Source organism: Pinus tabuliformis, chromosome Q, assembly GCF_031772625.1.
Source record: "Pinus tabuliformis cultivar Carrire ecotype Pingquan chromosome Q, CPIR1, whole genome shotgun sequence".
NCBI lineage: Eukaryota > Viridiplantae > Streptophyta > Pinopsida > Pinales > Pinaceae > Pinus > Pinus tabuliformis.
This window is the reverse complement of record NC_142296.1, coordinates 89,486,278-89,499,886: the sequence shown is the minus strand read 5'-3', so window position 1 is coordinate 89,499,886 and position 13,609 is coordinate 89,486,278. Positions and strand designations below refer to the sequence as shown.

Genomic DNA, 13,609 nt, shown 5'->3' with positions numbered 1-13,609 from the left:
CATCCCCTTAAGATATGCATTAGATTTATTAACATGGGAATGCAATAACACTCAGAGCTAGATTGATTTCCATAATACTCTTACCTAGATTGGGCTTATGAACTATGCGACCATAGTGATCTCATTCACCAATTCTTTGAACAACCTGATGAGAGCAATATTGATGCTATCGTGAGGGAAGGGCTGACCCCATCTGAGAATTATGCCAAATTCAAGATTGATTCTCCACCATTTTTTCCAGTTTAAAGGGGTGATGCAGAAGAATGTCCACATTCCAACTGACTTCATACTGGATTTCCCTAAATCCAAATTCCAAATGTCTTTCACTATACATTAAGCCTAGGTTGTATTGTTAGATGGCTTTGATGAGCCTCGATATTACAACAAGAATGTTGCAACTCCCAAGGCTATCAACTTTAATTGTCAACCCAGGGTTCGTACAAACTTAAGAGGTATCGACACTATTTGTGTAGCATACAATGTGTCCTTCCTTTGATGTCATGATGTAATGGAATGAATGTAATAAAATCAAACCCTAAACTAATTGCAGAAAATGAAATGCTCGAAATGAAAACCTTAACCTATTGCAAGAAAGAAAATACAAGGAAAAAAACCTATTATAATTGCATAAAGTAAATCTCATGAAGTAAATGTTAATCATTACATTTCAAAGAGTTTAGGTCCATTAACAGATTTCATTAGATGTGGCAATCATCATTGTATTATCTATTTCATAAATCTGTCCATTAGCCCAAAATGCTGAAATGTTTTGCATGGGTAAAAAGGCAAGTCCCAAGTGGTATTTAGTCTTCCCTAATCATTGATTTAGAGCCTAGGGGTCTTGATTCAACCTTAAGGGACAATAACCAAACTTATTGATTGAATTTGGGCAAGCATATACATGTTGCTATAGGAGATCTTGTAGTTACTACAGGAAACAACATATTTACTACAGGAAACTATAGTTCATTGAATGACCAAGAAAATCAAATCCAAATTGGATGGGACAAATCTTTTTATTTACTAGAATGTCTTAGGTCTCCATTCCAAGTGGAATCACTCAAAAAGACCTTTGTTAACCCATGCTAAAAAATAAAAGAAAACTACTAGTCTAAAATCTAGAAATTCAAGAACTAGTGAGCTAGTAAATCTATCAAATGCCTAACCTAATCAAGTGCAAATATAATGGGGTAATTTTTGTTATTAACTAGAATGTTTTTGTGATATAATGCAAGTGGAATCAACTCGATTGAAACTCGTTAGCATGCTCTAAAAAATAGCATAAATTTATTGTTATTTGTCATAAAGGACTTCCAGAAATCTAGATTTGGGAATATGCAAACTAATCCAAGTAACTCAATGATTACTATGACCTTCAAAAGATGTTCCAAGGATGAAATGATGTTTTTGATCCTGAAAAAATAACTTGCTTCAACCATTTAACTCAATCCTACAACAAGAAATCATCAATACTAAATGCATAAATAGAAAAAAAAAAAACAAGAACAAGAGATGCATGTGAATAAGAAGTGAAAGGAAGAAAAATAAATGATACAAAAGGGCTCTAAGGCTCCTTGGATGGCCAAGCCCAAGGAAAATCAAAGTCCTATGGAGGATACCAAGATTTAGAAGCTAAACATGGCACCAATCTTCATTATTTCCATCAATACAATTACATCCCTACAAGAAATGACAATGGAGCTGCAAAAATACGAGTTTTCTCCACAAGAAGACTAATCAAAATCCACCCCTAGAGGAAAATTAGACTTGGTACTTATACAAAATGATTAGGAAGCATTCCCCATGAAAGGAGGAAGCTTTCCCCACCAAAATCCCTCAAATAGTGGATCTAATTCCCAATACTAGGAATCTGCATTAAATGATAGAGAACACATTCCTAGATTTTCTCAATCACTGGAGCTCCAGAATCTGTGCAATAATTTCATAATATCTTCTTGATTTATTATTTAATATTGATTCTCCTGTTGTAGGGAGAATGTCCCTAAATTACCTCTTCCTCTAAATCTTCATAATCTGCCCAATATTCTCACAATATTCCAAAAAAATAAACAATATTAGGCACAAATATGCAATTATCCATAAACTTTCATAATGAACATATTAAAGTTAAAAATACATTATCTAATGCAAAAAGAGAGGTTGAATGTGTTGAAGGATGGTCAGATGGGCCTTAATTTATGTCTAATTTAGAGGTCCATCATACCCCCCTGCTGAAAGGTTTGCTCATCCTCTAAGCAACTTAGTGACCTCATTGTGCCTCATTCATGGCCCTGGTGGCCTCTCTCTTGTACATTACTCAGTCCTTTCTCTTTAGAATCTTGGTTGTAAGTTCTGCAAGGACAAACACAAAAATGTAGTTGTTCTTTTCATGATTGTTTAACATACTTTCAAGCAAAAAAAACATAACTTTCCTCTTTGCAAGTGAACTTTGTTGGCTTGTAGATCCATTTCATTCATATCCTCTTCCTTAAAACCTTCATTCCATTTTCACTCATTCTTCCAAAATTGTTTGTGCATAGAAAAATCACAATGTTTCTTGAGACCATTAGCCTACCTTCTTCCCCTTATTCAAGATGGCTTCTTGAATAATTTTCAGTTTGGCAAGGTTTTCCACATATTTTTCCAACCTTCTGCTACCTTGTTCCACCATTTGGACACCTCTGAAACCTTCAAAACACCTTTAGATGAGAACTAGGACATCCTGTAGTAATTCCTATAGTAACTACAGGAAACCCTGTAGTAATTCTTGTAGTAACTACAGGAAACCATGTAGCAACCTGTTTAAGCTTGTTTTGAGCAGAAATGATAGTCTGAGCCTAGGGTAGGCCCTCAACTTGACTTCCATGCTTTTCTTCCCTTTCTATAACATCTTTTAGGCCTTGGAAAAAAGCTAGACAAAGATTAGAGACCTCTTGGAAACCTCTTTTCATCTTTGCAGTTTGAGTTCTATTTTGACGGTGAATGCCTTCTTGCCTTTTGTTGCCTTCTTCTTCTCTTTTTTGGCCTAAATGATTTCATAATAGCCTTGGAGTTCCTTGTTTTGATTATGTCTCTCTTAGCCACTGCCATTTTGGGTTTTAGCACAATTTGTTCCTTTCTTCCTTCTTGCAGCAACATCTGCCTTCCTGTAGCAATCATTCCTTCTCTTTCAGGGTCTTCTAACTGTATGGGAGTGATGAGAAATGATGTAGAGGGTTTGGAGGATGATGTTAGGGCTCAGAGAGAGTAGTGTAAGTTTGTGAAAATGGAAAGGATGTGCTCTGTGTGCTTTTTTTTCAAAAAAAAATTCAGGGTGAGGCAGAGTGTAGGGTTTGTTCTTGAAAAATATTAATTTTTTTCTTATGAAATGGGATGGATGATGGATAGATAGTGGATATGAAGTGGATGGAAGGTTTGGAGTGCTATGGTGACTTGACCTTTGTACAAATTTCCTCTTTTAACTGTTGTCCCCATTCCTTGAAATCATCACCCTTCCTAATTTGGTTTTTCCAAATTGCATGAGTGAAGGAGTTAGTTGTATTAACTAGTTGAGGGTGGCTACGAATATTGATCCATCCTTAGCTTATAAAACCTCATCTTTCATGCATTGACAATAAATTTCTAACTATAATATGCTCAAGAGAAGAGGTAAATAATATTGCATACTTGTACCTACCTAATGGTTGTTGGAGAGGCATGCATGTTGTTGTTGAGTTGATGATCGATCCATGGTCCTCTGGAGATGATAATTTCCTTTGTTTGCTTTTGCACAAGTCTTCATAGCTTGGTGATTCTAAACCTCCGTCTTCCAGTTACCCTGAGCAAGCTATCTTAATCAAATCGTCCTTCTTGGAGTGTTGGGCTAGGCCATGGGTGATGTTCACCTTCCCCACACTTTTCATAACTATCATACCCCTTACCAGCACTTCATTTCACCTTCCCTAACTTCCTATAGCCTTCAGCTAGTTTCCTGTAGAGAACCAGGACATCTTGTAGTAAACTAGAACATCATGTCGTAACTACAGGAAACCCTGTAGCAGCCTATTTAAACCCATATCTCCCAAATGGTATACTAGATTGACCTGGATTTTTCTAAGCATGTTGCCATCATCCTTATGCACCTTCCCATATAAAAAATTGGCCAATGGATGCATGAATCTCGAGAAAAATTAAAAATTAGTGTAGGTGATGGAGGTCGATTTCTCAAAAATTGTGCATTGGAATTTTCTCAAATTGCTTGGGCATGTTACCATCATCCATATGCATCTCCCCATGAAACAACTTTGTGAATGGATGCACATATATTGAGAAAAATAAAAAATGGTTGTAGGTGATGAAGGTCGATTTCTCGAAAATTGCACATTAGAATTTGTTGAAATTGCTTGGGCATGTTACTATCATCCATATGCATCTCCCCTTGAAACAATGTGACAAATGGATGCATGGTTTTCAAGATATGACAAAAATAATTTTCTGCTCTATTTTTTTTTTCGTGTAGTAACTACATAATCTTCCTGTAGTATTTTAGGACAACAAGGAAAATAAGTGGTAAAAGCTTGGGAATGATGAATAGATGGCAGAAATAGATGAGGGTGATGAATTGGCATGACCTTGGTCTTGTTGGAGCATTTGAGCAAAGGAGGAGAAAGTCAAAATTTGACTTCTTTTGACTAGGGTTGTGATCAACTTTTCTTTTGGTGGCTAACTTGTTTTTGTTGCTTGCAGAGGTCGGAGAGCACCTGCATTCATGAGAAAGAGATACATGGAGCAACGATTTTTATTTTCTTTTTTCTTCTAGGCCTATTGACCGCCTCAATGAGATTTTCAACTAGTAGGTTTGCCTAGGCGCCTCAAAGGAGGTTTTCACTTAGGATCTTTTCTTTTCTCTTTCTTCCAACCCATTGACTGCCTCATGGAGGTTTTCAATCAATGAGCCAATCTTAGGCGCCTCAAAGGAGGTTTTCACTTGAGATTTTATTTATTTTTCTTTTATTTTTCATTTTTTATTTCTTTTTCTTTTATTTTTCATTTTTTATTTCTTTTTCTATACTACTCTACTTGAAAAAAAAAATCATTTTCAACTGTAGGAATACTTCCAATGGAGCCACTTGCATAACTAGATGATAGATAAAATCATGTGTAGGCTCGAAACATATTCTTCGACATGTACCTGAATGTAAGAGACCAAATGCTTTGACTTTTTTAAGATCAAGTACAGTTGAAAAAGAGAGTATTGTTGCAACTTAGTGACTGTCTGGAACCATATTTCAATATAGTTGTGATGCCCTTGGTCCACTTGCTGATTTGGATCATCTTGGATGTCTTCTTATTCCATGAAATTCAAATCTTCTTCTTTTTGTTGATTATTCTCTTGAACACATAGAGGATCTAATGGTAAACATGAGGAAACTTTCCCAATCTCTGATTCTGATGTTTACTCTTCGTCAAGTGCAAACACATGATTCTTTGGTATTCTCATTTGAATCTTCTTTTTCTGTATGTTGTCTTTATATGATATCAAGAGAATCTCCCTTTTGTGATATTCTTCCTTAGCTAAGATGAATACCATTTAGATCACGAGGAGATGTTTGGAAGTGTTGTACCTTGGCATTCTAAGTGGGTTGAGCTACTTCATTGTGTGGGTTCAGAAATGGTGGTATAAGTAGTTGAGTGGGAGTGGATATTTGAGATGGATGTGGTTGGGGTTGTGGTTAGGTGGAAGGTAGTGATAACATAGAGTTGAGTATGTAGGACATTGAGGAAAATATTGAAGATATTGCGGATGGCTCCCATAAGTTCCTTGCCAACCTTGTTGCCAAGATTGGTTTTGGGGTTGAGATGGCTAAGGTTGCCAAGGAAAGGGTGTGTTACAATTATTTTGAGATGGATGTGCATTAACTTGAAATTGTGAATTAGGCTCTTACATCATATTAGGTTGAATATGTTGTCATGGTCCTCTTGGAGCTACATAACATAGTTGCATTGGCAATTGACTTGCTCCATTGTCCTCTTGGTAAACTTCCTTCAACCTTGGTAATGAGGGGAAATATTTAACATCATGTGATTCTACATGGACAACACAAATATTAACATCTTCTTTTTGCTCATTTTGTATTCTTAACATTTCTACTTGTTCACTTAGATTGCTAAGAATTTCTGTTTTAAAGTTATCAAGCAAATTTCCAATTTTAGATTGACTTATCGATCTTGATGTTGATTGAATTACTCTTGCCCTTCCTCTTGATATGTGTTTGCATGTTTCACAAATTTCTTCAAATGATAATTGATATACATCACCTCTACTCATGAGATCAAGGAGATCAATCCACTCATCCCTAATTGTTTTAAGTAAAAGGGTTTTTAGTGTTTCAGATCCTAAATGATGTAATTTTTCCCTCTTAACATTATACATGAACCTCTCTATTAAATCCTCAAGGATCTCATCTTTTTTTCTGATTCATTCTAAAGATTTCTTCTTTAAGATTACGATATTTATATTTTTCTAGAAATATATTTTGCATATCATTCCATGATCTTATTGAATTAGTCCCTAAACTCATGAACCATTTAAGAGCGCTATCCTTCAATGTCATCAGAAACAATCTCAAAGTTTGAGTGTTTAATAAGTAACCATAAGATCTAGAAACAATTTCAAATTCAAAGAGAAAGGTTTTTGGACCCTCTGACTTCATACCATGGAATTTTGGAAGAAAAGATGGAGGGATGTTCTTCATATGCACACTGATCTCAATATCTTGAATGAGAAATCCAATAAGATCTTCTTCATTGTCATCATCTCCATCCATTTCTTCTATCTTCTCTATCACCTCTTCTTCTTCTACCTACAAAAATGAATGGTGATGTGGCTCTTACTGTACCATGTGATCAAATAGGGGGGTTGGTGTTGGAGAAGTTTTTTTTTTTTTTTAATAAGAATGCTAATGCAATGCAATTTTATGTTTTTGAAATGAAATATGCCTAATGATTTTTTTTTGTTTTGCAGAAAGTAAAAGAAATGACTAAACTAAGGAATAAAACAATGCAAACTTTGACACCTCCCTGGAAACAACGCCAAAAAGTGATGAGCCTCGGTATTGCAACAAGAATGCTGCAACTCCCAAGGCTACCAACTTTAATTATCAATCTGGGATTCGTACAAACTTAAGAGGTATTGGCACTATATGTGCAACATACAATGTGTCATTCTTTTGATGTCATGATGTAATGGAGTGAATGTAATAAAATCAGATCCTAAACTAATTGCAGAAAATGAAATGCTCGAAATGGAAACTTTAACTTGTTGCAAGAAAGAAAATACAAGGAAAGAAACATATTCTAATTGCATAAAGTAAATCTCATGAAGTAAATGTCAATCATTATATTTCAAAGAGTTTAGGCCCATTAACAAAGTTCATTGGATGTGGCAATCATCATTGTACTATCCATTTCATAAATCTGTCCATTAGCTCAAATCGCTGAAATGTTTTGCATGGGTAAAGAGACAAACCCTAAGTGGTCTTTAGCCTTCCATAATCATTGATTTAGAGTCTAGGGGTCTTGATTCAACCCTAAGGGACAATAACCAAGCTTCTTGAGTGAATATGGGCAAGTATATACATGTTGAAAGGTTGCTACAGGAGATCTTATAGTTACTGCAAGAAACTGCAGATTACTACATGAAACTATAATTCATTGAATGACCAAGCAAATAAATCCAAATTGGATGGGACAAATTTTGTTATTGACTAGGATGTCTTAGGTTTCCATTACAAGTGGAATCACTCAAAAAGACCTTTGTTAACTCATGCTAAAAAATAACAGAAAATTACTAGTCTAAAATCTAGAAATTCGAGAACTAGTGAGCTAGTAAATCTATCAAATGCCTAACCTAATCAAGTGCAAATGCAATGGGATAATTTTTGTTATTAACTAGAATGTTTTTGTGATCTAATGCAAATGGAATCAACTCGATTGAAGCTCGTTAGCATGTTCTAAAAAATAACAGAAATTTACTATTATTTGCCACAAAGGACTTCTAGAAATCTAGATTTGGGAATAAGCAAACTAATCCAAGTAACTCAATGATTACTATGACCTTCCAAAGTTGTTCCAAGGATGAAATGATGTTTGTGATCATGAAAAATAACTTACTTCAACCATTTAACCCAATCCTACAACAAGAAATCATCAATACTAAATGCAGAAATAGAAAAAAACAAGAACAAGAGATGCATGTGAATAAAAAGTGAAAGGAAGAAAAGTAAATGATACAAAAGGGTTATGAGGCTCCTGGGATGGCCAAGCCCAAGGAAACTCAGAGTCCTATGGAGGAGACAAATATTTAGAAGCTGAACATGGCACCAATCTTCATTATTTCCATCAATACAATTATATCCCTGCAAGAAATGACAATGGAGCTGCAAAAATATGAGTTTTCTCCACAAAAAGACTAATCAAAATCCACCCCTAGAGGCAAATTCAACTTGGTACTTATACAAAATGATTAGGAAGCATTCCCCATGAAAAGGAGGAAGCTTTCCCCACCAAAATCCCTCAAATAGTGGATTTGGTTTTCAATACTAGGAATCTGCATTAAATGACATAGAACACATTCCTAAATTTTCTCATTCATTGGAGCTCCATAGTCTGTGCAATAATTTTAGAACATCTTCTTGATTTATTATTTAATATTGATCCTCGTGTAGTAGGGAGCAAGTCCCTAAATTATCTCCTTCTCCAAATCTTCATAATCTGCCCAATATTCTCATAATATTCCACAAAAATAAATAATATTAGACATAAATATGCAACTATCCATAAACCTTCCTAATGAACATATTAAAGTTAAAAATACATTATCTAATGCAAAAAGAGGGGTTTAATGCGCTAAAGGATGGATAAATGGGCCTTAATTTATGTCTAATTTAGAGGCCCATCAGGCTTCATAATACAATTATGATAGTAGAGAGTTAAATTGATTTGATTCCCATGACTATCATACTCCCATTGATTGCAATCTCCAAAATTCAACCTGCTATATTTCATTCGCTTGCTTAACCTCCTCATGGTGACCACTGGGGATCTGTTACTCCCCTTATTATCCTTTGTATATAAACTCTATGATTGCATGCTTCTAGAAAAGAGGAGGTGCCATGTGGGGTTTACTCTTGTGGGACCTACCCTTAAACAAAATCGTAGTCACATCCTTATGGAATATATCGAAATTCTACTTTCCCATTGATCCATAATGTTCCCAAAGCCAAACCAGTTCTCTTGTTCACTATCTTGTGACCTTCTTGGTTACTCTGTCATAAGACATGAAAGACATAAGAATAATGAAACTTGGAGAGAGATTCTCGAATTCTTTTGAGTATAGTCTTCAATTTACTTTCTCTAAAAAAATAGCTACCACAAGGTAGCATATATAATTCTTGAATCCCCAACAATCATTTAGTTTACCAGGTTATGAGCATAAGCCAAAACTAAGCATTAGAAAAGTACAAAAGCTTTTGGTTAATTATTTGAACCTCTTCCTAATACCCACATGGAAAATATTTCAACTTTTCTATTGGAACCAAGAATAATCCATGTACCCCTGCCCCTCCCATGGCCACCACTCATTTTTAATCTATAAAATATAGAAGTTAATAATTTTACTCTATATTATTATCAATATTTTCTCATCATAATAATATATAAAGATATTTATTTATTAATATCAAAAAGATATTTAAAATAAATAAATGTAAAATTTTAATATCAAAAAGATATTTAAAATAAATAAATGTAAAATTTTAATAGTCATATAATTCAATTAGAATTGATCCAATTTAATATATATGTTAAATGTCATATAGGTATATTCATTTTTCTTGATAATGGTGACTTGTTTAGAATCATTTATACAAGATATTTCCAAAAATTCAAATAAAAATAATATATATACGTTAAATGTTATACGGGTATATTCATTTATACAAGATATTTCCAAAAATTTAAATAAAAATAATATATATATATTAAATGTTATATGGGTATATTCATTTTCTTGATATTGGGTGACCTGTTTGGAATCATTTTAAAATCATTTATACAAGATATTTCCAAAATTTCAAATGACAAAAAAATATTGAATATCTGGTAAACAAACTATAAGACAAGGAACAGATTACTAAATCTTTTACCTTGAAGATTAAAGCCTAACCAAACGATAACTATCACACGTCAGATCCACGGTGTCAGTAAAAAGCCACAAATCCATCCACGTCATCTCAGCATCCAAGCTCACAAATCCATCCACGTCATCTCAGCATCCCGAACTTGAACCGTAAGGTGGGTTCCAGGTCGTGCTCAAATTTCGAAACTTTACAGTCTCTTTAAAAGCTATAGATGTCTATTCACATTTATCTCCATGCATGCTCTACGATATACATTGCCTGGAAGTTTTTCGAGCTTCGCTGACTCTGCTTAACTACGGAAGTGAGGTAGGTTTTCCCTCCATGGACAATATTTGGCAGGATAATGAATTACAGTATTCCTTTTCCTTATCTTTGTTGAATTGTGACGATGGTTGTCACAGGTGCTTGCAACAATGAAAATGACAAGGCTTCTGCTTCTCTCTTTCTTCTGCCTTTTATCCCTAGGCCTTGCCACGGTAAGCTTACTTTATGTTGATGACGTAAAATTTCTGATTTTTTAATCAGTTTTAATCCATTTATGATGGGAAGGGTTCGTGTTTGATAAAATCAGTAAGGTCCCGATCAACCCAAATGCAGGGTTGGTCCTGAAGGGTCAATCTTAGTCCTTTGATTAGCTCGGGAACCACTTTTTTTTTCAGATTTTGCTTCATTTCACCTTATGTGGGTATTGGCATATTTACATGCAGGACTGGAAAAAGAACTTAAATTTATTTATTTTTGAGCGATCTTCATGGTTGTGGGATTTCAGGATTTGGGGATATTTTTTCAGTTTTTTGTTTATTCCTGCATGTTTCAGTAATATACATGAGTTTGAATATGTCAGATGTTGTTTCAATTTGGCTATTGTATTTTAATTGTTGTTTTGTGTGAGCAGGATGAAATTGTAGCTGACATCACTTGTCAGGCTGAGGCTGGATTGCAATCTGAATCCAGCATTTCCCATGAGTGGGAAGGCGAGTTTTTTCCTGGGATTCGAAAGATAAACTATGAGGTATGGGCTTATTATCATTAAATGATATAACTTTTGGTATTTCAAAACCATGATCCTTGGCTGCAGACAAGGGAAAGGGTAGGAGTCTTGATTAATGGTTAGCTCTGTAAATTATGACTAGAGTAGGTGAATCCACTTCCCTAAAACTCTTATTTAGCCGCACTTCAATAAATTGATGTTTTCTCACCCATTTGATGAGCCAACTCATGAAGGGGTAGCGTCTACCCTCATTTTGGGGCATGCACAGAGAGACTAATGGGCTCCCCCACACCCCCCTCCTACTCCACCTTTGCACCAAAAAAATAGATCCAACTAAGTAGTGTTGAAGAAGTCTTATCAACCAATGCCATATCTGATTATCTAATTGTGACGTAAGTTGTCTCCAGTATGTAGACTCTCACAAGATTCCTTTGGCAATTTTGAGTTGCTGCATTGATTCATGATGGCTGAAAGAATACGCTTTGTTTAGATTTAGAAAAAGTTAAAGGTGATGGACATCAATTCCTTGGCTAGAAGTATAAGGAACTCATTGGAGCTATTTCAACTTTACTAGAAGAAAAAGAGAATCTTTAAATCTACATTTATATTAAAACCAGGCAATGGAAGATTCCTAGAAATTAGACGCTGACCCTCGGTGGTTTTTTGGACCGAAATGTGAGCCAGAGGTGGGGTATTTGCCATCTTTCCATATTAGTGACTTGTTGGACCTATATGTTAGCTCAGGGTGGTGAAAGAAAAAGAACTAGAAAATCATAAGTTTGAACTTCACATGGAAATCAATCTGTATGGCAAAAATTCAAAAACAAACTAGGTAAATTTAAGATAAGTCGGTGAGATCTATTTATGCTTTTGAGTTGCATTACAAAAAACTATAACTGAAGCATTAACGGAGGGATTGGTTAATGACAATAGGTAGAAGGTTTCATTCTTTAGAGAGGATACCCAAAGCTCCAACAACAAAACGGATGTAAAATTAAAAACACAAAGCATAAACACAAAATACTGGATCATCTCACGGTTACCCATGACATGAACTTTATCAACATGAGTAAAAAATATAATACAAGTATATTTCATTATTTGAGAGGATACCCAAAGTTTCAGCAACCAAAAAGATGTAAAATTAGACACAAGTACAAAAACAAAAGCCTGGATCATGTCATGGTTACCTATGACATGATCTTTATCAAGATGAGTAAAATACTAAAATATAATGTATATTTCATTTTTTAAAGAAGAGCATTCATTCACTAATTTATAGATCCAACTGTTACCTTGTGACTGTAAAAAATTTACTTTTAAATATTACGAGGCAAGACTTGGATGAAACCCATTTCAATGTCTGTCATCTTTTGTCAATGATAAATAGTTAATTTGTGGTTATATGGGAAGGGTCTTGCTTTTGTGTTTTTGGATCGACTAATTTAATTGAAATTCTATTCTTCGTTTGTGTGGTTGTTTTTAGGGTCCGTTGAGTAAGAACCCTCTGGCATATAAGTGGTATAATGCAGAAGAAGAGATTCTTGGAAAGAAAATGAAGGTAGATATTATAATTCTTTTAAATGTTTCCATTTCTGCTGCCTATATCTTGTATCATCAGTTGAATTTCAGAATGATGCCTACTCATATGCATCATTAATCCTTGTTGTTATAATTACAGGATTGGTTGAGATTTAGTGTTGCTTTCTGGCACACATTCCGTGGGACCGGTGCTGATCCATTTGGAGCTCCAACAAAGAGCTGGCCATGGGAAGATGGCACAAACTCATTGGCTATTGCTCTACGCAGAAGTAAGATTAGTTTGTTGATTTTTTCGCCCTTTGATTTCTCTTTAAGAATGCAAGCATTGCTGTGCTTGTATGGACCTTGTTCATTGATGGTTTCTTCTTTGGATTGTATTAAACATTACACATATATCACTTCTATTTTATGCTGCATTATTAGATGAGGTGTTTATTCCCTGAACCTGCAAGTTACTTGTTTATACAGTGAGAGCAAATTTTGAGTTTCTCAAGAAGTTAGGAGTTGAGAGGTGGTGCTTTCATGACCGGGATATTGCTCCTGATGGAAGAACACTTGCAGTAAGTCCTCCAGCAAGCTTTTCATGTAAAAGTATAAATATTCAATAAATTGAATGTATAAAGCAAGAAGCTTGATATTCGTAGTGCACTACAAAATTTATTTTTATGCATTGCTAGAGGACTAACTCTGATAATATGGTAGTATAAAGGTATAAATAGAAACATTATTTGATTCCTATGCATTTCTAGGTTAATAATCCAGATATTGGAGCATAAGAGGATTTAGTTAAATTATTTTACGTGTCTTTTCTTGAAATATTTGTCATTTTCCATAGCGGGATGCTAATTGTGTTAAACAATGTACTTGATAGAGCATATGGAACAAGAAATTCTGACCC

General features: G+C 34.6%; 1 protein-coding gene across 1 annotated transcript in view; it reads left to right on the top strand.

Moving 5' to 3' along the window:
* Positions 1-10,330: 10,330 nt before the first annotated feature.
* Positions 10,331-13,609, top strand: part of LOC149218389 (uncharacterized) — a 6,892-nt gene continuing 3,613 nt past the window's right edge. The window contains exons 1-6 of the mRNA XM_089386549.1: positions 10,331-10,484; positions 10,580-10,654; positions 11,074-11,190; positions 12,656-12,730; positions 12,851-12,980; positions 13,180-13,271. Coding sequence (XP_089242675.1) covers positions 10,416-10,484; positions 10,580-10,654; positions 11,074-11,190; positions 12,656-12,730; positions 12,851-12,980; positions 13,180-13,271 — 558 coding nt within the window. The 5' untranslated portion in view covers positions 10,331-10,415. The remainder of the gene's footprint in view (positions 10,485-10,579; positions 10,655-11,073; positions 11,191-12,655; positions 12,731-12,850; positions 12,981-13,179; positions 13,272-13,609) is intronic.